This window comes from Pleurodeles waltl, chromosome 10, assembly GCF_031143425.1.
Source record: "Pleurodeles waltl isolate 20211129_DDA chromosome 10, aPleWal1.hap1.20221129, whole genome shotgun sequence".
Taxonomy (NCBI): Eukaryota; Metazoa; Chordata; class Amphibia; order Caudata; family Salamandridae; genus Pleurodeles; species Pleurodeles waltl.
Window position 1 is genome coordinate 158,685,072 of NC_090449.1, and position 23,380 is coordinate 158,708,451.

Below are 23,380 nucleotides of genomic sequence, written 5' to 3' on the forward strand. Positions count from 1 at the left end.
TCAATTTGGGAAAGGAAAAGGTTTTTAGGGACGGTAGGGCGGGAGGAGGGAGGAGTAATGGGAGTGGAGGATGAGGGAGTGGTTGTTGGAGGTGCATGCCTGCTGGATTTGGGTGCAGGTGCAGGGGCTGTATGCTGATGTGAGGTGGATGGCTGTTGGGTGTCTGAGTGCTTGCGTTTGTGTCCTTTAGGAGGGGGGGACAGGCCAGGTAGGAGAGGACAGAGGCAACGAGTGCATGGTTGTTGTGGAGGTGTCTGCCAGTGAGGTGTGTGTTCTGCTTGGTGTGGTGATGCTGATAGTGGATGCAAATGTAGTGCATGCAGGTGTGAGTGTGGACATGACTGGGAGGGAGGTGGGGGAGGAAGAAGGGGGACAGTGGAGACAGTGAATGTTGTTGTGTCTGCAACTGTGTGGTGTTTGTGTGAGTGCCTGTGAGATTAAGTGTGGTGCTTGTGTTTGCCTGTGCCACTCTTGCATGTTGCCTAGTGTGCATGCTCGCCTGTATGTGTGCCTGGGATGGGTGGGGGTTGAGGAGAATGGGACTGTGAAGTGGTAGCTGGAGTGGGGACGGTAGAAACAGGGACAATGGCTGCCATCAGAGAGGAGGCCAGAGCCTGAATCGATCTCTTTTGGGCCGCCAATCCACTGTGAATGCCCTCCAGGAATGCATTGCATTGCTGCATCTGGGATGCCAGCCCCTGGATGGCATTCACAATGGTTGACTGCCCTACAGAGATGGATCTCAGGAGGTCAATAGCCTCCTCACTCAGGGCAGCAGAGCTCACTGGGGCAGGGCCTGAGGTGCTGGGGCGAAGGAGATGCCCATCCTCCTGGGTGAGCGAGCACAGGCAACTCGCTGAGGGGATACTAGGAGGGCAGTGCTGGTACAGGGGTGGCAGCTGTACCTGCAGCTGGGGTGGTCACAGAGGTGTCCGCCACCACCAGGGAGCTCCCTTCGGCGGAGGTATCAGAGTCTGTGTTGTCCCCTCCAGTATCCACCGTGGTGCTTCCCTCGCCCTTCGTCCCTTTGGTTCCCTCGGCGTCGGTGAACTCTTCCTCGAGGGTCATGTGGGATGCAGCTCCCTCTGTCGCAGGTGCCCCTGCTCCTCCGCCAGATGATGCTAATGCACACAAGGACAGGATGACAAAACAAGAAAGGGGGAGAGAGACAAAGGATACACTGGGTCAATGACTGCACCAATACCACCGTTGGCATACAGAGCACCCTCGCACACTGGGAACAGGCCTACGCAATATGCGTTGCACTACCAGAGATATGGCTAGTCACCAAGGCATGATGAGGAGCACCCACCGCCAACTGAGGCACACCTGGGACCCACGCAGCCCTGCCTAGAAGTGACTACTAACAAGATAGGTTACCTGTATTTGCCATGCAACCATTACCCTTCAAAGGACCCATGCTGCAATGTCTAGCCTGGCCTTAGGGGCACCCACTAACACACAACCACCACCCGGATACCACCACACCAGCCAAATTGTGTAATGATACCCACTGTACTCACCCCCTTGTGGCTGCTATGATTCCCTCAAGCACCTATCCAGCTCAGGGTAGGCCACCGCCAGTATGTGGGCCATCAGGGGCATCAGGGTCCGATGGGCACCCCTTCCTCGTTGGGAGGCCAGCCACAGCTGGACCTCCGCGGTCTTCCATGCCCAGCGTCTCAGGTCCTCCCACCGTTTCTGACAGTGAGTGCTCTGCCTGCCATAGACCCCCAGGGTCTGCACCTCCTTGACGATGGCACGTCCTATTCCCTTCTTTTGATGGACGCTGACCTGCAGAAGCAATAAAGACAGGAAAACACCATTAAACTAACAGTCCAGGCTGTCACACACATGGCCCACCATACCTGTTTCCATCACCATTGGCACACACATTGCCCATCGCATGACATGTACACCACCAACAGATAATCCCCTCTTATACAATGCCTTCACACACATCCTCATGAATTCATACCACATACATCGTGCCCACAGTGTACTCACCTGTTGGTCTGGAGGCCCATACAACAGTCCGTACTGGGGTAGGACCCCACCCACCAGTTGCTCCAACTCCTCCGAAGTGAATGCTGTGGCCCTTTCCCCGGTCACACGGGCCATGGTAGGTTCCAAACATAGGTCGCAGCAGCACATGCAGTGTAGGTCTTCTCCTGTGGAAGGTCAGGAAACAAGTGAGAAATGATTTAGAAAATGGCGGTCACGTCCGCGGCGGTGTACACCATCACCGCCAGCGTACATCCCCATTGGCCACTGTACTCCATAGGGCCCAATATTGACCAATGAGGAATTGCACAGCGGTTCACGACCGCCTACTGCCACAACGCCCAACGTCGGCGGAATTACCTCACTTCCACCTGTCCTTCCACACAGGACAGGCAGTCGCCATTTCAAGGGGGGGGTGAACAGGCTTATCAACAATTGCTGTGTCACAGGATAAATAGGTACATACTTTGAAAATTACACTGTCCCAATACATAATTGCACGATGTGGACTCCTGTTATGGTATAGTGACAGCCTACTCACTCTTGTGTCCCTTAGATACCTACTGCTGCAGATGAAATAGGAGATGGAGACATACCCCCGTGTACAGACCCCTGGGGGACTTAGCTACACTGAAGGACAAGCACATTATACTCACCTTTAGACTGGACAGGGCCACAATCACAGAGCTGTGTGCCCAGTTGGAGCATGACCTGATCTCAGCTATCCGTCATCCCCTGGGACCCCCCCTCTTGTGCAGGTTCTATTAGTGCTCCATATCCTGGCAACAGGTTCTTTCCAAGTAACAGTGGGCTTGGCAGCAGGAATGTCACAGCCAATGTTCTCAATTGTGCTGGCAAGAGTGTTGTCTGCCCTGGTAAAACACGTGCAGCTACATTGCTTTCCCCCAGGTGGAAGATTTGGCCACAGTGAAGGCTGGATTCTATTCAAATGGTACATAACCCCAATATTATTGGTGTGATTGACAGAACACATATTGCGTTTGTACCCCCCGGCAGAATGAACAGGTGTTCAGGAATCATGAGAGTTTCCACTCCATGAATGTGCAGGTGGTGTGCCTGGCGGACCAGTACATCTCCCATGTCAATGCTAAATATCCTGTGTCGGTGCATGATGCCTTTGTCCTGAGAAATAGCAGCATCCCAAATGTGATGGCCCAACTACAGAGGCACAGGGTGTGGCTTATAGGTTAGCCTTGGTCCCCACCAAGTATATGTTAGTGTATGCCTCTGCTGTTAACCTAATAGGATAGTGTGTGGCTAAATGTTGTCCCTCAATACTTTCAGGTGACTCTGGCTACCCAAACCTATTGTTCCTGCTGACCCCTGTGAGGAATGCCAGGACAAGGGCTCGAGAACGTTATAATGAGGCACATGGGTGAACCAGAAGGATCATTGAGAGGACCTTCGGGCTCGTTTAGGCCAGGTTCAGGTGCCTCCATCTGACAGGTGGATCCCTGTGCTACTCACCCGAGAAGGTCTGCAGATAGTAGTGGCATGCTGCATGTTGCACTCAGACGCCATGTACCTTTTCTGCAGGAGGAGGAGACTGGAGATGCTCCTATGGCAGCAGTGGACCCTGAGGACAGTGAGGATGAGGAGGCAGAGGATAAGGATGTGGACAACAGAGCATCAGTGATCTGTCAGTACTTCCAATGACACACAGGTGAGAAAGTACAACTTCACATTTCTATGACTATTGTATTCTGTGTGGCAGTGGCTTGCTGGCATTACCCACTTGTTACCTCTACTTACTGTCACCTATGGATTATCATTTTACAGATGTTGGTGATATGACAACAATGTCCTAATGTGGTCACTACAGCCAGCAACAGGTCATTCTTTTGTTATGCTCTCACTATGTACAGTTCATTTGAAATGGATGTAGCTGTTTCAATCAATACAAATTTGCAATACATGAAATAGTAGAAGTCAAGTTTTTTCCAAGGGTGTTTATTGTAGTGCCTACAAATACAGTGGAAAGTGCAATGTAATATGGTGATGATGGGGGAAAATCCAGGGTATTGTTCCAGTCTGTTTGTAGCACAGGTTCAGTGTCCAATGGGCCATAGGAAGGGGAGCAATGGCAGTTCAAGGTGGACAAGGTGACTGAGTGGGGCACAAAGGGGACAATCAGGAGAATCTAATTTCCTGGCTGTGGTCTTGGCAAGTGTCTCTGGCTTCTGTCTGGTTCGCAGGGAACATTTGTGGGGTGGTTCACCTTCTGCAGGTGGAGGGATGCTGGTGGCCTGTGGGTCGTGTGGTGGGGCCTCCTGGCCACTAACGGCAGCAGAAGTGGAGAGCTGTTCAGTTGACTGGCTAGTGGTAGGGGCCCGCTGGTGTGCTGTTGCCTCCCTCATGATGATGACCATGTCTGCCAGCACCGCTGCTATGGAGATCAGGGTGTTGTTAATGGCCTGCAAGTTCTCCCTGATCCCCTGATACTGTCCTTTCTGCAGCTGCCTGTTCTCCTGCACTTTGTCTAAGATCTGGCCCATCGTATCCTGGGAATGTTGGTAGGCTCCCAGGACTTCAGAGAGTGCCTCCTGGAGAGTCGGTTCCCTGCTCCTGTCCCCCCCGGCACACAGCAGTCCTTACAGTTTCCCTGTAGGCCTGTGCCCCTGTCCCCTAAACGGTGTGCCCACTGCCACTGATCCCAGGTCCCTGATTATCTGGGTATGAGGTGTGGACTGTGGTCCCTGTATAGATGGGCACACTGCTAATTGACATGTCCTGGGGACAGAGGTTTGGGTACACTGGGGGGGGGGGGTGCTGTGGTGTTGGTTCCTGATGGGGGAGGCTCTGTAGTGGTCTGTGAGTGGGCTCGGGCGACCGGTTGGCCAGTGATCCCTGAAGGGCCAGGTAGGTCCTCCAGATCCAGAAGTCCAGAGTTACTGTCATCACTGAGGGCCTCTTCTGTTGGGGGACTAGATAGTGGTGACACCTCCTCTCCACTGACATTGGCTGGGGTACCTGTGGGAATGTAAATGATGTATTATGCTTCAAGTGTATGACATTTGTACTTCCCTAGCTTCCCCTCTATGATTGGTGTTGCCCTGCCAGCTTTTGCTTGTGTATGGTGATGTATTGTGGTTATGTTAGTTTCCCTATGCTGTGCATGCTTTAGTGATGGGTGTCCATGCAGGGCTGGGAGGGGTGTCCATGCATTGGTATGACATGCAGGGCTTGGCATTGGGCTTTGGCTTAGTGAGATGTGTAGGTGCAGTGTGTGGGATGGAGTGGAGTAAGGGTGTGGGTGTGAGATGGCATGCAGGTATTGGGGGGGGTGATAGGTAGTAAATATTGACTTACCAGTGTCCAGTCCTCCGGCAACTCCAGCGAGTCCCTCAGAATGCAGTATTGCCAGTACCTGCTCCTCCCATGCTGTGAGCTGTTGGGGAGGAGGTGGGGGTCCACCGCCAGTCCTCTGTATGGCGAGCTGGTGCCTTGCTGCAATGGACCTTCCCCCATAGGTCGTTCCACCTCTTCCTGATGTCGTCCCCTGTTCTTGGGTGCTGTCCAATGGCATTTACCCTGTCCACGATTCTCCACCATAGGTCCATCTTCCTTGCTATTGATATCTGCTGTACCTGTGCTCCAAAGAGCTGTGGCTCTACCTTGACAATTTCCTCCACCATGACCCTTAACTCCTCCTCAGTGAAACGGGTGTGCCTTTGTGGTGCCATAGGTGTTGTGTGATGTGTGTTGGTGAGGGTGTGTTGGGTAGTGTGGTGGGGTGTGTAATGTGGAGTGCGTGAGGGGTGTATGGGTGTAAATGGTGTGTGTGTCTAGTTGTCTCTGTGCTCTTCTTCTCAGTTTCCTGGTGGCAGTTGTTGTTCGTAAGGGGTTGTGGGTAATGTGGGTTTGTGTTTTATAGTGGTGTGGGTGTGGCGTGTGCATGGGTGTCAGGTGTGTGTTTTTGGTATTAACCAATGTAGTGTTGTTTTGTATGTGGGTGTCCATTCTGAGCGCGGCGATGTTTACTGCCAAGGGTTTACCGCCGTTGAATGTCCACCATGGTGATTTGTGGGTTATAATGTGATGGGCGTTGTTTAGTTGGTGTAACGGTATGGGTTTTGGGACCGCCACTTTATCACTGACGTTTGGTCTGGCAGATTTGTGTATGTGGCTGTATTCTGTCAGATTGGTGTGTGTGTGTATCATAATATGGTGAACAGATATCCGCCACTGCGGTGGTATGTTGGCGGTCGTCAGCATGGCGGTAAGCGGGATTTACCACCAGTGTCATAATGAGGGCCAATATCTCCTTCACCAATATTGTGATTCTAAACATAATAAATAGTTTAGCTGTCAAGAACCTCATTGAGGCTTGCAAGAACAGTTTTGCAAGAACACTTCATAGTGTACACAAACATGAAATAACAAATAATACTGCATAATAATACCGGTCTTCCATACCTATAATTGTGCATATTTATATGTAATTCATCTTGATCAAAACACTAAAACAATCTCCCCACACCCTGAAGCACTAGGCAAGAAATTTCTCATACATATTTGTACATATTCAAAAGTAATTGCATCATTGAATTATAATATCAGATAGTTGGCAAACAGCAATGAAAACCTAATTCTAATCGATTCTCACATTTAAAGAAAATTGAAAATAAGACGAAAAACAAGAGGAGATAAAAACCAGACTTCCCATATAACCAGGGAGGCACGGACTCAGGATAATTATTTGCCTTATCACCTCTGAGCTTATTCCATCTTTAGAATATGTGCTCCGAAGAAAGTCAAAACCTTTGACTACAAATCATTGCTGAGATAAATTAAATGTGCTGCCTAAGAAAAAGGAAGGAAGAAGCAACACATGAAATCATTTACATTAGCATAAGCCCAGATGTGACACATTTTAGTCAAAATTTAAAAGAAGCTTAAAACTAGAGGGAAATAGAAACAGTCCATGTCTGGCATTCCCTACTGTCATTCTTCTTAAAATAAAAGTGAAAAAGTAAAAAACACAAATATCAAAACAAATGGGCAGGTCATTACGAACCTGATGGTCTTAAGACCACCAGGGTTGCGGTGGCGGTTGGACTGCCGCCAATGTGGTTGTCTGACTGCTGCCAATGTGACGGTCCGACTGCCACATTACAACTGCCGCGGACCGCAGGATTGGCGGTCCCCAGACTGCCAAACTCATAATAGGGCCATAAGTTTCTATATACCTCAGTGTCCTAGAGCACCCTACAAACCGAGAATATCTGACGTGGGTGCAACAATGACCGCTTCTCACGCTTTTATTGACTGGTGTAAACACTGAGCTTTCTGTCTGCAAAATGTAGTGCAAAAGTAGTCAGTTTTCTTTTTTCACTAAGGCCCCCTAGATTACTACGTACATTAAACCACTGGTGTTCAGCGGAGGTGAACCCGTTTGCTTCCCTGACATAATTCATGCTTATTGAAAGAGGGCCAAAGTGTCACAACCATTTATTTGGGGTCCAATACTGTAGCTGCCATATTTGAAGGTTTGGTTTGACACGTAAATCAATGGACAATTTTGTAAACCTTTTTCAGAGAGATGATTTTACGCAGATAGGTGATTTCGGTTGTACAACAGGGATCTGATTTTTTTTTTTAACAAGCTACAAGATCACTTCTGAAAATATGTGAACACTGTATACATGTCATATAGGTTACTGTTTCTTAAGGCGTCATTCCCATCATATCGGCTTATTCACTGGACAAACACTGTTAAATGCAGGATAGACAGGCACGGTCCAATATAGTGGGTACTTCCTGTATCCAACCCACCGAGCCTCTGTCAAGCTCCGTGCACACGCCATGCGTTTTGAATAGCAGGTCATATTTAAGTTTATGCGAGAGCATGTGTAAAGTGCTCCAAATAAAAGCTGCAAAAAGAACAAGTGATGGACGGAATGCTGAACAATGTCAAAACATACTCCCTCAGTACAGCAATCTGGACCTAAATCCATCGTTTTTTTTGCTACATATGCCATTCCAGTTTGGACCCAGCTGTATGCAAATCAGTCGTGACCCTGCTTCCCGTGGGAACAACCCAGCCTGAAATGCCAGACCAGGTCTTCTCTGAACAGGAAACAAGCATCCTGGTACCAGTTTTGGGGTATCACCCCATATCAGCCAGGCTAGTTTGACTCCAGTTGCATGGGGAGCACAGGTCTCACGTCTGGGCATACCCGTCCCTCTTAGGCCAACAAATGCCAAAAAGACCAAGTGATGGACGTAAAGCTGAACAATGTCAAAATTCACCCCCAGTATAGAGGTCTGGGCCTAAATCCTTCGTTTTTTTGCTACCCATGCCATTCCAGTTTGGACCCAGCTGTATGCAAATCAGTCTTGATCCTGCTCCCCATGGGAACAATCCAGCCTGAAATGCCAGACCAGGTCTTCCCTGGACAGGAAACAAGCATCCTGGGACCAATTTCGGGGTATCACCCCTCATCAGCCAGACTAGCTTGACTCCAATTGCATAGGGAGCACGGGACCCACGTCTGGGCATTCTGTCCATCCTCTGTTCTTTTTGCCTTTGTCACCCTAAGTGGGAGTATGCCCAGACGTGGGTCCCATGCTCACTGTGCCACTGGATTCAAGCTAACCTGACAGATGAGGGGTGATACCCCGAAACCAGTCCAGGGAGGACCCTGTCTGGCAGTTCAGGCTGGTCTTTTTCCCATGGAGAGCCATTGTTAAATCTGTTCTTTAGAACTTTTCTATTACCAAGAGGTCTATGACTGTATTCAGATTAGTGTGAACCTCCTCCCACTTTCCCACAGAATAGTCTGTGGCTTTGATGGTTAGAGGCATACTTGCCATGGACCTGAATGTCTCACACTTGAAAAGTGGGATGTATGACTGAGCACTGTAGCTTATTTGTAGTTTTGGTTTCCCTGGAGATGAAGACAATATAATGTAATGGGGGAAATGGGTGATCACTGGGAACTCGTTGTCAGTGGGATATGACTCCTAATTCTGAAACTATAAATTGGTCACTCATTTACTTTGCCTGGAATTGCTTGTATTAAACGTTTTCCCGGAATAGTTTTAGCTACTGGTCCATCTCTCCCAGTGACACCACGAAATCAGGACTCCAGCAAAATTACCGTCTTTATTCCCAAAGTGCTGTACGGTATCAAAAAAAGACCAGAGGAGCTTGCGTGAAACATCTTTGAATGTGGCCCAGTATTTCTAATTTTCCTTATTCCTGTGGATCATCCATGGGCCTGCTATCCTTAGCAATTTAGAAATAAATGGTTTATTAAGCAAATTATGCTTATGATGGATGAAAAAAGAGTGTCAATCTGATGATTCCTTTGAGTTCCACTGTATTAGTCTATATTTCTGTGTAACCCCATTACATTTATATAAGCATTCTGACTGTTCGATAGAAAATAACGTCAAGACAATAAAGGCACAGTTTTCCCTAAATAGCAACCTTAAGTGATGTTCTGTTGAGCATGAGACCATTTCTCCTTCTCCCACTTCACACTTACTTATTCTCTCCAGGTGTCCCCAGCACCAAGTGAATATGCAGAAAGCTTAGATGAGTTCATGGATGGAGTTATAGATGAGACCATCCTGCAGGACAGTCGATACACCATGCTGGAGTTTGCTAAGAAATATTTCCGGGATGTACAGAGGAAGACAACGTAAGTTGCAATAATAAAGTACTGCTCATTAGAATCCAATGATGTGTACTACGTCATAGACTATGTGACCAAATGTTCAATGTTCTGATGGCAGTCCTTGAAAGTTGTAGTACCATCCCACCTGTGCTGCCATTTCAGGCCTCTGCTGTAAGGATTGGTATTAAAGACAGAAAGATTAGCAACGTCTCACTTTAAAGGAGACCTCTGAAAAAAAACATGTTTTATTGAAAATAGGTAATAGTCTGTATATTCTGTACAAACATGTTCCCACTATGTTTCAAGCAACAATCATCAGAAAGGTCCAGCAGCCTTGGATTTAATTCTTATCCAGTGATCAGCACTATGTTTAATTGTTCATCCTCTCTCTTATAGGGACTCTTTCAGGCAGAAATCCAGAAGGGGAGGAGAACCAAAGGACCCAGCCGAGATGCTGAAATTCACAAAGGTAACAAGGCTTCATGGGCAGCGTGTGTCACCTTCACACTTTGCATCTCACCAACTCTGGATGGTCCAGTGGCATAACAAAGGCCCCAGCAGCCCTGTTGTGCGGGAGGGGGCGAGAGCCAGGGAGCTCCCTAAGCACATTACCCTGGCCTGAAAGCTCTTGAGTGAGTCCAGAGAGGGGGGCCTCCATGTACTTTGCAGGGGAGCCCCCCTCGGGTTTTGTTACGCCACTTGGATGTACCGGAGCTTGCTGATCCCACACATCATTCATAACAAGAATGGCATGTGCTATGAGAGTCCCACCTTCAAATTCGACCCTATCAGCCCATGTTTAGCTCATTTAGATGTGGTCCAATGTAAATATTTGTGGCATACAAAGAGACCACCACATAAGTAGCCCTTTAAAGCCCCTAGTGTCACTTAGATCTTTCCTTGGAGACAAGTGCAGACCATATAGACAATGTACAAATGCCCATCCCAAAGCTATCTTTGGGAAAACAATTTCCTAGGCAAGAGTTCAATTTAAGAAAATGGGCATCTCTTCCAAAGTCATATAAAGGGTTGGTTATAGGCTATATATATTTTGTGGAGCTCTCCACCTTTATACTTGCCTTGTTGGTAAGTACATATTTGATTGGTACTTAATAGTTCCATAGCCAAGAGCTGAGATACAGAGGTGCCCCTTGACAAAAGTATAGCTCTTAAAGTTAGACAAAATGACATAGGCATTTTTAAAAGAGCTTACATCTAGCCAGTTATGTTGTGGTCTGTACAATGACATTTACTGTTATGCTGTAAAGCCTACTAGATAATCTTGATGGCCAACATTCCATCTCTTTCTCCAACCAGCTCTCCACCCCTTGACCATCCTTCATTTTCACCACGTGCCATATGAAAGTTGTATGCCCCCGGACATTCTGATGGATACTTCTAACTACACATTCCTCACCTCTTGAATGCCTCTAGGTGTCAGACTGGATCTGGAAACTTGGCAATAACTCTCCTGCGACATGGGGTGGAGCCACAGTTCCACTTTGCCTCTGGAAATCACCCAGACATTACATCACAGAGCTATGTAAGGCATCCACCAGACACACTGACATCAGTTCCCCTTTCCTGCAATGCCAGGAAAGTTTTCCAAAAATAGTTTTTCAGTGTTGAATAAGAAGAAATATATCCACCAAAGTTGTCACAATTTAAGAGATGCCACTCTTGTGGCAAGCAGATGTCACTCTCAGACCTCATGATGTCCTCTTGTCATACCTGGGTCCCTATTATAACTCCAGTACATGCAAAAAAGAGTGGATGCATGCACACCAGGGCCACCAAGGAGCAAGGGGATAAACGTTTCATGGCACCTGTCTGCAACAGGTCCTGTTCCGACTCGTCTTAAAAGTAATCATTTTGCAGAGGTAAAGAGAAAGGTTTTTCAAGAAGTGCCAAAAAAGGGTCTGGGAAAACTCAACCCATTTCTAGGGGTTAGTCTCATAGTTAGTGGCTTTGTTCCCCAACTTTGGCCTCAAATTCAGAGCCAGACATTGTGGATGTAGCAGCACTGGATTCAGTGCCGACTCAGGATGTAGTGCCTTCTGATCCATCTTTGGCCTTTCCAGCCCCTGGCACTGACCCTGCTCAGATCGCAGTGTAAATCCAGACAATGCTGGCCTGCTCTTGAAGGAACTGCACACCTGCTCATTCTGGTTGCTCCAACTCCAGCACCAGTCAACTCAGTGATATTCCCCATGACGCCATTCCTGCGCTGGCCAATTCAATCCCCGTTGGCAGTGTCTTCGGAAACTTTGCACTCTCGAGTGAATGCCGTCTTGATCAGGTCCACGTGCAGGGTCAGTATTTGTTGGAGGAGGTTCCCTACAGTTCTTTGCCTTGAGGCAAGTATTTTGACGTGCTCAGGGAGCTCTTTCATTTGGATTCGACCCCATTCAGATGCCGGCCATTGTCTATCATGACTTCAATTATAATAGCGAGGCAGGCCATCTGCTTCCCAGCACTAGCGTTGATGCTGGCAATTATTTGAGTCTACAGAATGCAATTGGTCTGTCCACCTATTCAGAGATGGACCCAAAGTGTTTTTTGGGGTCCCCCACTGAGGGAGCTGCTCCATTCACTGTGGTCCTGTGCAAAGCTGTGAAGGTCATTGAGCTTCCACTACCTGCAGGAAAAAAAATGGCCAACTTGCTCACAGGGTTTTTACATACTGCATCTTTGGTGGTGAAACCTTTTCACCCGTTAATTGAGGCATTGATGGACTCTATCCTAAAGGCATGGGACATGTCAGCTTTTACCCCAACAACCGCCAGGTCACCTTATGGCATCGCCTGGCACTGTTGGGTCCCTGGCAGCGCAAGGGACCCAATGTTTGTGCTGGGTCATGACTGAGAGAGTCATGTGGTTCAGATGTCCTCTTTCTCAAACCAATGCCCTGTTTCCATACTCGCTTTTCCTCTTAGCAAGGAATGGAAGAAAACTAAGGCCATTGGGAAGAAGGTCTTGTCTTCATGGAGCCTTGCTCTTTGCCTCACAATTGTGACTTGCCTCCCAGTATGCTACTCCGATGCCGTATGGAAAATGGTACAGTTAGTCATATCAAATCTTTCCAAAAATCTTTGTGACTATTACCAAGGTTGTGCGAGATAGGCAGCATGCACCAAAACAAATCCTATGTCCTGGATTGAGTGATGGTATCCAGAGCTCCTCCATTTCCATCCCTTGCCACACTTGGTTGTGCTCCTTCCACATTCACGGGTGATGTCCAAACTAATGTTAAGGACTTGCTGTTCAATTGTGTTCATCTTTTTGGGACAAAGCAGGCTCAGTCCTGGAACAATTCAAGCAGGGACTGGCCACAGATCGATCCATGGGACTGGCTTTACATATGTACTAGTTCCACCAGTAGTACTGCAAATTCAGGAACTATCCCCATGGTGTGCCCCTTCTTTTTGTTTTATTTTATTTATGTGGAAAGCTGCCAAAATCTCCCCTTTTGTACGCCTAACCTCCATTCACCTCTTCTCTCTCCTAAACCCCAAAATTACCCTTAACTCCCTTTACCTCACCAACCTCTAAAATTACCCTTACCTCACTTTACCTCTACTTACTGTTAAATCCCAAAAATACGCTCACCTCCCTTCACCTCTACCCATCCCTGAAACCAAAAAATTGCCCCACCTCCCTGTATACACTTACCCAGCCTTAACCCCTAGAATCACCCTTACCTCCCTTACCAAACTCTAAACCCTAAAATCATCCTTACTTCTTTTTACCTGTAGCCACCCATAAAACCTAAAATTACCCGTGTCTCCCTTTACCTCTTTCACCCCCTAAAAAGACCCTTACCTCGCTTACTTTACCTGCACATTTATCCTCTTTTCTTCTACAAATAACATAAAAAATCATGTCATTTAAAAAAAATATACTTACCTGAGTGGTAAAGTACTTGCTGGTAAAGGTACATATACCTATATGGTACTTACCTATGTGGTAAAGACTTGTGTTGTAAAGGCATATGTGTTAAAGGATCTGTGGTAAAGGCTGTATCCCCTTCACCAACTTTCTTTAGTCTACCTTAAAGTCACCCATGCAGCCTGTGCGGGAAAGGGTGTCCTACTCCCTGGCACTGCTGGTAGTCCATTACTTTGGACCGCTGGGATCTGCTGATTGTCAGGCAAAGCTATGCCCTTCCGTCCAGGCCTTGCTTTCCCCCATATCCCCTCCGCCTCCATTTTGCAACAGAAGGCCTGGTCTCTTCTTAGCAAAGGGAACGTGAAGTTGTGTCCGATGACAGAGATCGAGCAGAAATGCTATTTTTATTATTTTCTTGTTCCGTTCAAAGATGGGGGCTCCAACTTATTCTGTACCTTTGCGTATTCAGTGGAAGCTTTCTCAAGATGCTACCTCTGGTGCTTGACTTCATAGCTTTGGGGCATGAAGTTTAGATGGTTTCTTTCGATTTTCAGGATGCATACTTACACATACTGATCATGTGGTCGTAGCTGAGTTACCTTAACTTTGTGGTATGTTCCACCCACTATCAATCTGAAGTCCTATCATTTGGTTTAAGATTTAAACCCCAAGTGTTCCCAAAGGCCATGTCAGTGGTTGCAGCATATTCTCACAGTTCATGCACCTTGGTATTCAAGAACCTAGATGACTGGTTGCTAAAGGCGGGATAGCCACAATTAGTGTTGGATGAATGGCAGACCGCAATCTCCCTGCTCCTGGAGATCAGAAGCCCTAAGGTCTCCCTCGAAATTGAAGTCTCATTTAATCCCCCTTGAGCTTTGTGTGATCCACCAGGCCCTCAAATTTGTCCTGCCCTTCATCTGTAGTCAGCCAATTTAGGTCCTAACAAACTGATGCCCTTTCCTTTATCTCATGGCCTTTCCTTGGCCTGCCTGGGGTGCCTCAGCTCCTGTCTCCTGTGTCTGGAGTCTCTGAGACTGTGGTCTTGATTTCAGACCCAGAGTGTTTGGCTGATTAAGAATCATCTGGCTCACTCCCTGAACATGTGGACTGACAATCTCAGTCAAGGCCATCTTGCCAATCATGCGTGGCTCTTCCCCTGCTGGTGGTCCATTCCATCTTCACCCTATAGGGCACTCCTATGACACTTCTGCCATTCACAAGAACAAGCAGGCACTGCCCCCAAGTCTGTGCCGTACATTTTACCCTGCAAGGAGCCTTAGGTGATGCATTATGTTTCTGATGGGACTTCCATCTCCACTACTTTGTTACCCCCATCCATCTGAATCATGCACAATTAATGGCACTAGATTGGCCTCAAAGGGATGGTCATTGGATCTGCTGCACCTGTGCCCCTTGCTTCTGTTCCGGGTGGACCAGCTCTCACATTGGGAGGGAAAGGTTCTGCATCCCAACCTCCAGAGCTTACCCCTTCATGCCTCGAAATTGAGCAGGGAAATCTGAGCTCATTTTATTTGTCTGCAGAGCAAGTGGACATCATCTTGTCAGCTAAGGATTCTATCACATCAGTTTATTCTGGTAGCTTGTTCATTTCTTATTGAGCCAAGGAAGAAGTTGACTGCCCACCCACCCCCAAACTCCATGACGCATATTTGTCTAAAACCCTTTCCTTCACCTGGCAGAGTTCTGCTCTGGGTTCTATTGCTATTTGTCTTCCTTTTGACCTTTTGTTTGGTTGCTAGACCAGCCGACCTTGTTGATGTTTTCCATAATTATGCATTTTCTGGTGAGGTTGACCTATTTGATTCCCACCTTTCCCTTTGTTATGCCTCAGTGCTAACTAAACTTGGTTTCACATTTTGGATGGTTTCACCATTTGAGCCATAGTTGCTTTGTGACTACTTAGGTTAAAGATTGTGTTCTTCATCACCATTACTTCCGTTTGGTGTGTGAGCAAACTGCAGGCTTTTCTGTTCATCCTCCTTTTACCACCTTTCTTTTTACTGACACACTTGTTCTAAGACCAATACTTCTTTCTTGCTGAAGGTTGTGACCCCGTTTCAAGTGGATGCATCACTCTACCAACATCCAGCCTTTCTCCTCATCCTACCAAAGAGGAGGAGAGATTTCACAACCTGGATCCCCACACCTACTACCCTCCCATTGACAGTGGTCACAGCGCAGCAAAAGGTTTCAAACAACATAGAGTAAAGTTGCATGGCAATGGGTCTTTACAAGGAATGGTTCCTTACCAGAAATCTTCAGCAATTTTCCCAATCACCAAAAACTACGCAATCCCATGACCCAGTGTTACGGTAACCGTCTTCAGATCACCATGAACAGCTGAACTATTCAATGTGACTTCCTTCCACCTCTGTGCGTATCTTCAGACTCACCTTCCCAATTAATACCCAGCTACTCTGTAAGCAAACTATAGCTGGGTCTAGCTACCACCTCGATCGGTGTTGACAAATAACTACAATCACATACACTTTAAAAATAATCGTTGGCTAATAATGGGGCCCTCATTTGGAGTTCTGCATCGAAACTGTGTACCGAAAATACTCTAACATTATTCAAATTTGCGCTGGGTATCAGGTGATTTTTTCAATCCAATGTACACTTTGGGGCAACATTGGAGAATAATGCAGGTAATCTGTATTGACACCACTTTTGCACATATTATTTCTACATTTTATTCTTTGTGCATCGCGTTTACAACCAGATACTTTACCACCCGCTGAAATCTGGTTATAAATGTGATTGCAAAACCTGCGCTGAGAGCTATTTACACTCACCTCATAGTCGACTTTAGTGCCATAGTGCAAATACTGCTTGCACCCATTTTGGAAATGCCACCACCGACTATGTGTTCCAGTTGGAGTGCTTCTGGCCATGACCATGAGATGCTACTCTGCAAGACTACATTTCTTAAACGTTTTCTCACAATCTCACTCAGACAACACGCAAATGACTGGATGGATTTGCTCTTTGCCAAAGGGAAGAATTCCATCACTCCTAGGGAAGTTAACCAGCGTCTCAAATGGGCTGACCCATTTCCGCAAGCTGTATGCTGTAGTGGGCAAAACAAAACTGTTAATGCCACAATAACAGACAAACTGATGAAGAGGGCTGGCTGAAAGCCCTTGTATGTATATTACATGTATACTTTTAGAAAAAATTAAACGGTCTTGTACTCATAAACAGAAAAAAAACAACATTCAAACTCTTCTTAGTTCCCAGTGAATGCTCATCTGGTAGTGCTAGAATTCACACCTTTCACAGTAATATGGGTCTAGTAGCCAATGTATCCTGAAGTAGCAAGAAATGCAAAGGTTTGTGGGAGCATAAAAATGTCCCATTTGCTGGGCTGGCAAGAATTCTTGGAGCATCCCTACTGCTTATTCTCTTTTGAGTCTAGCTTTGTGACAACTCGGGTCATGAGGCACGGTCCCCTTGTTTTGAAAAACCCTAGAGCGCTTGGAACTGTCTCGTTGCCTGCCAGCAGTGTTGACAGCATGTACCCTTTTAACCAAAGCCCACAATCTTCTTTGTTTTTAGAATTTTGAGAAAGATACAGCCAGATTCATAAAATGGAGAAGGTTCAATTTTCTTTACCAAAAATGCAGACGTATACTAATGACCAGATTAAGAGTTTGAACTCTGTCACAAACGTGACTTACCACTCTTTCCACCAAACCCTCAGTCCATCTGCTCAATTCTGAGTTTGGCTGGCTGTCTGTTTGTGTACCCCTGTTGGCTCCGCCATTGGAAATCTCACTCCGATGCCCTAAGAGAGTATGAGCCTAGGGCTTGCCCCACACACCCAGGCAATAACTCCCTGACTGTAGGTCCTAATTTATTTGTTTTTGCAAAATTAAGTTCCACTGGGACTTTGTTTATGAAGCACAAAAAGTTTGGTGGTAAACCGTCAAAACTGACGGTCTTCCACCACACTTTGTGTACCATCAGAAGAACCTTCCTCTGAAGACACAGTGATCACTGCTGGGCTGGCGTTAATCTATAAAGCTGGCAGGTGGCAGTAAGACAGTATGTCCTGATTTTGAGTTTGGTGGACAGAATATGTACCATTGCCATGGCAGAGCACGTATCTTCCACCATGGCAAGAGTATTCTGTCTGGCAAATTTCGAGATGCCTGCTGGCCTAGTGGACATCGCTTGCATTTTCAAGAACTGCTGTCACAGTGATTCCTATAAATAAATGCACTGAAATTCTGAGAGATGGCTTCGTCAATGCAGGATTTTTGTGACTGAAAATTTAAAAAACACAATGACCTCTCCTTGCCATGTTCACCCACTCTAAATTAGGGGAAGTTGGCACTTGGCTAACCCTCTGCCAGCTCTTACTCCATCAGGATGATGTCAGAGGTGTATGTAGGCGGCAGAGAGGGAGTAGTTTCAGCCAACTACATACTGAAGTTTCCCCAAACTCGAAGTAGCAGGCAGAACTTTGCTTTGGCGGCAAGGGTATTTCATCACCTTTACAATGAAGTACCTTCTGTGGCAAAGTCTAAGGGCCTGATTTAGAGATTGGCAGAGGGGGTTACTCTGTCACAAACGTGGCAGAGATCCCGTCTTATGACCCCATTAGTTCCTATGGAGATCCTAATATGGCAGACAGGATATGCGTCACGTTTGTGACGAAATAACCCATCCACCAAACTCTAAATAAGGCTCTAAAACAGGCTCTCTGGGCCTGATTTAGAATTTAGAGGAGGCAGTTACGTGACTGATATCCCATCCACCGTATTAGGATCTCATAATAGCCTATGTAGACCTTAAAACGGCGGGCAGGATATCCGTCACATTTGTGACTGAGTAACCCCCGCCACCAAACTCTAAATCAGGCCCAATGTCAGTGAGCCAGACGTAATCTCCTCCGCCACCCTGACTAACCAGCTATGTCCTGTCAACTCTAAATTTAATAAAAGCTTTGTATTCAGCAATGTCATTGCTTATACAAGTCCACCATCTATTGACCATTCTTTGAATTGCATAGTTTGTTTTCTTAAGTGATTCATCGTTCCTTGTTTTGTTTTTTATTTTATATTTTTTTCTATAGCATCAACAGGTCTCCAACGGTACTATGATAGTATATATGATAATGATAGTAACTTTCATAGATCAGCAATACATTTGTACCAGGCTAAATTTTCTTCTTGTATAAAGTGGGAATAACTCTGTAGTTTTAGCCCGGGCATGGGTCAGCCCACTCGGCGAGACCATGTAGGTGTTTGTTGGGACCCCCCTTGTATAGCCCGAGTGGCCACGTCCCCCAGTGTCGTAGTGGAATTGATATATATTGGGACCAAAGGTGGGAAAGGGGATTGTAGAAGAAAGTGTGAGAGCAATAAAGGTAATCTGTATACCGCAACTCGAGTCCGAGTCATTGCTAGCGGCTCGGGACGTTACAAACTCTGTCAGTTTTGTTTCTTCAAAGAATCTGAGTGTTGTTCTGCAATGTCAGTAGAAGAATAGATCATTCAGTTCTCTTCTGAAGGCTTCATGAGAGGGGTTTGTGCTGATAGCCGGAGGGATGGAGAGGAGTATTTCAGCTTTTTTTTTAAGACTTCATATGAGGGGTTTGCTCTGATAGCACAGTGAATGGAGAAAAGTCTTTCTGCTCTCGTTTGAATGAACCAGAGAAGATGTCATAATGAAAGGTCTCTTTGGAACGACATATTTTCGAGCTGTTCTTTGAAGAATTCGTATGAAGCCATTGTTTGACTCGCCGGCTAGGTGGAGTTACATACCCTGGACTCACTTGTTTTATCTTCTAAGTGCAGGCTACATATTCAAGGAGGGGGGCTTCTGAACTCCACAACTGTCAATGTACACTCAGGACTATCAATTGATGGGCTAGATAATTCAGAGATCCAGACTTCATATCACCATACTGGGCAAACTTAAATGCATATTCCTCTTAGTTTCAGCCAGGTACCCGAATGCCTACATTATGGGTATTTTGGTTTCTGTCTTGAGCGTTCCTAATCAATTTTCCGCTTTTTCTTCAGTCTCCAATACAGGAATCACTCATTGAATTCAGTGACAACACCATGAACAAGATTGCAGCAGACATGTTCCAAGGTATGTTTTCTACCCCCGCTACTCATGATGTGATACCAGGGGTTGGGAATGCAGGGGAAACTGTCTGCTAGTTAAACTGACGCTGTTCTGCAGTGTTTATGGGGTTACATTGCCTTGCCCACTTTCCTTGACCAACAAATTATACAGACCTGGGAAAAACATAATATACAATGTATGTAGCACTGGATCACCTGGAGTGAAAAGCCTGTTTGAGGAAAAAGGAGACAACCACGGTCCAAGTAGCATGAAAACACTCGGAGAAAATCCTCAGTTAAATAATATTTCCAATACCCAAGTAGCCAGCAATCAATGATGTGCGTGAGATGGGCAGGAGTTTTACACATCCCGAATCACGATGGGTACAGAGCAAGAAATCACTCTTTGTAAATGAGATTTGAGAACTATTAAAAGAATCACTGGAGAAAACATGCACGATTGCTCAAAAGTAAATAGAATCCAAGAACCACGGATATGGGCTCTCGTATCAATGAATAGACAGAGGAACATCTTTGACACATCTAGCACAGAGGTTTCTAATTTCTTGCCGGTTTCCTTATACCAGCCTGGATCAAACACTAGAAGTAGCCTGTAATAAGTTATTCTGTGTGTGTCGTGAAATCAGAAGAATACATTATCTGCTCATTTATCAAATATATTACTTTGGGCATAGCACCATGGGTGTCAGGTCTCCAGATGGTAGACAGCATCAGCATCAGGCACAATCCAGCATACTCTGCTGGAAAGCACTGCACACTTCAACTGGCACAGTGTGTGTGTGTGTGTGTGTGTGTGTATATATATATATATATATATATATATATATATATATATATATATATATATGTATATATATATATATATATATATATATATATATATATATATATATATGGGGTTCCACAGCTCTTTGACCCTGCACTAGGTCTCCCCTGGCCTCCTGGCCTCTTTTGTTGGTATCTTACTAGACCCCCAAAGGATGCAGTTTATGTCCCTACTGCCTCAAATAAAAAATCTGCAGTCAGGAATTCTTATAGAAAATGAGGGAACTCTAGCTCTTAAATGTAGCAGTGGAATTTCATTAGCATATTTGCCATTACAGAAGTGCCCAAATAGTCCCTTCTGTGATATCATTTTATGCTGGAGTGAAAACTGAGTGCAAAAGCAGGTTTGAGTGTGTATGTTTTCCCCTTGTACTTTAGAGAACATAAAAAGGCATGTTCAAAGCATCTCCATATTAACAAGGCAATTACCCCTAAACATATAACAAATTGGAGAACTCTTTTTTTGAGAATCCTTTCATTTGGCCTTTCTATGACAGTTCATAATCATTAGCCAGTATCTCTGTTGTTTTTGTTGAGTTCAGCAGTGAAGGGTAGACGATTGTATGTCCCCACATCATAGGTCAGCTAAGAGTTCAGTGACCTCTTAAAATATCTCAACCTTAAACCTTTTGTCATACATGGTTACAGACCTTTTTGGTGACAAGCAATGCCTCTATGAATTAAAACATAGAGAAAAACAGTTTCTTCTTAAAAGCTACTTCAGGCATAGCCTGCAATAAAAATATAAAATCGTAATTTCTTTGTAGTTATTCTTTATTGGGTCTTGCCACTAGATTAGCAGGGGACTCCAACCCCTGGCTTTGTGAACCTTAGATATTACGCTGGTTCCTAGGCACCACCATGATGGTATCCTAACTTGTGGTTAATGACTGCCTTCTAGTAAATCTTAAAGAAATCCTTTTGTCTCTGAATTCTGTAGAACATATTCAAGAATTCAGTTTTGCATGCATCAGTGTCAGTTTTTACAGGAAAGTTAAGCAGTAGGAAGAAGTGTTTTATAATTTTAAGAAATGTCCTGGAAAGATTCGATTTTATAGTAAGCAGTGCTTCTAATTAATTGTATCTTGTTGTATATTTAAGGGCACTGTATTTCCCAGATTACAAATATATTCACTTCAACACTCATTGTCTGCTTATAACATCATGAATACTTATTATATCATGAATATTTATTTCATCAGGCTTGTAATCCCCTCCTCACAATATGGCTGCTCTGAAAGAGGATGGATTTCCAAACGATACCTCTGAGTACACAGGTGTAAAATAATTTTAAATGGAGGGCATGTTATGGGGCATTGTGGGCTTATGGTTGTCATCATGTAGCAAGTGATAATGGCTCTTTCCATGGTCGACGCCCACAAAAAGAAACACGCATTGGAAAAGCCAATTGGCCTGGCCTTCCACATAGCTAAAGTACCTCAAGTATTTATTAGTTGTCCTTCTCGAGTAAAAAGCAACAGCTTAAATCTTTAACATAGCTTCAGACCTTCAAACCTTTACTAGAGAAGCCAGAAACAACTACTTATCACCTCTGTCCCAACGCTGCAATACCCCATATTGATAAAAAATTTCCCACTTGAGTCTGGCACAACTGCTCCAAGCATCCTTGAGTAGATATTGCTTCAACATAGACATGTACATATACACTTTTGCTACTCTAATGGCAATTGTAAATGTTTTCTATAGGACGCGTAATATAACGATGCTGGTATATACTAGTGAATCAATACTGCAACATTCAGTAACTGTTGTGATTACCATGAGTCACTTGTGAAGCAAACCTAGTATATACAGGTACCAGCAGTCACTTGTTAAGTCAAGTGCGTTCAACCATATTATTAGCAGACTGTTTTTTTGACCAGTAAAATGCCCACTACCTTATGCTATGGGCTGTGGTAGGAAGAAGCAAAATGTAAACCAATAGATAAAGATAGTTGGTGAAAAACCCTTTAATACATAAATAAATACACATATATATATATATATATAATAATATATATGTGGGTGTGTGTGTGTGTGTATATATGTCTATATACACACACCCATACATACAATTGTGAAAGAATTGAAATTTATTAATGAAACAGCAGTTCCCAACATTGTTACAAGAGGGTCCTCTCTAGTCAGAGGCAACTTCTTCAGATGATCTTTACCAAGCTGAGGGGTTGTGGCTTCAACATATAAATGTGCTTCTCCAGTGTTGGATCTTTCACAGATTCACGTACTTAAATCATTCCCTGTTGTCGAAGTTGGAGTCCCACTGTACCAATAAATAGCAGTATAGAATATCTACATAAAAATCAATGTTAAAGGACATTCATTTTTACAGCTTATTCATATCATTAGAAAAGAACCAAAGTCCAGCCAATCAGGTGACATCATCTTTTAGTACCTATTTTCTATTGCACATCTAACGAAGGGAGGCTCCCTGAGCTCTGCTCAGTTATCTTCTTACTAATATTGTAAAAATGATATATTTCTGATATTATGGCGGGCTGAACCACCATATAATGAACAAATGGCGGCCCTCCTCCACTGCCAGGCTGCCTCCGACAGGCAGCCTGACGGTGGAAGAAATCATTATCCGTGACAGCGCTGCCCTGTCGGATAATGATCCCTACTGCCGCCAGCCTTTCCCTGGCGGGTTCCCCCGCCAACGTAAGGCTGGCGGAAGAGGTGCTCTGGGGCCCCCCTGGGGGCCCCTGCACTGCCCATTCACTTGTCATGGGCAGTGCAGGGGCCCCTGTGCAGGGCCCCATCACGCAGGTCACTGCCCAGTTTACGGGTAGTGATCTGCGCGACGGGTGCAGCTGCACCCACCGCACCGCGGCAATGTCCCGGCCAAGCATTCTGCTGGGCCTGTGGGCAGAA

General features: G+C 45.5%; 1 protein-coding gene across 1 annotated transcript in view; it reads left to right on the top strand.

Annotated features, from left to right (window-relative positions):
* Positions 1-23,380, top strand: part of MYO15A (myosin XVA) — a 761,224-nt gene that overhangs the window by 581,826 nt on the left and 156,018 nt on the right. The window contains exons 55-57 of the mRNA XM_069212299.1: positions 9,532-9,674; positions 10,047-10,119; positions 19,595-19,667. Of these exons, the coding sequence (XP_069068400.1) occupies positions 9,532-9,674; positions 10,047-10,119; positions 19,595-19,667 (289 nt within the window). The remainder of the gene's footprint in view (positions 1-9,531; positions 9,675-10,046; positions 10,120-19,594; positions 19,668-23,380) is intronic.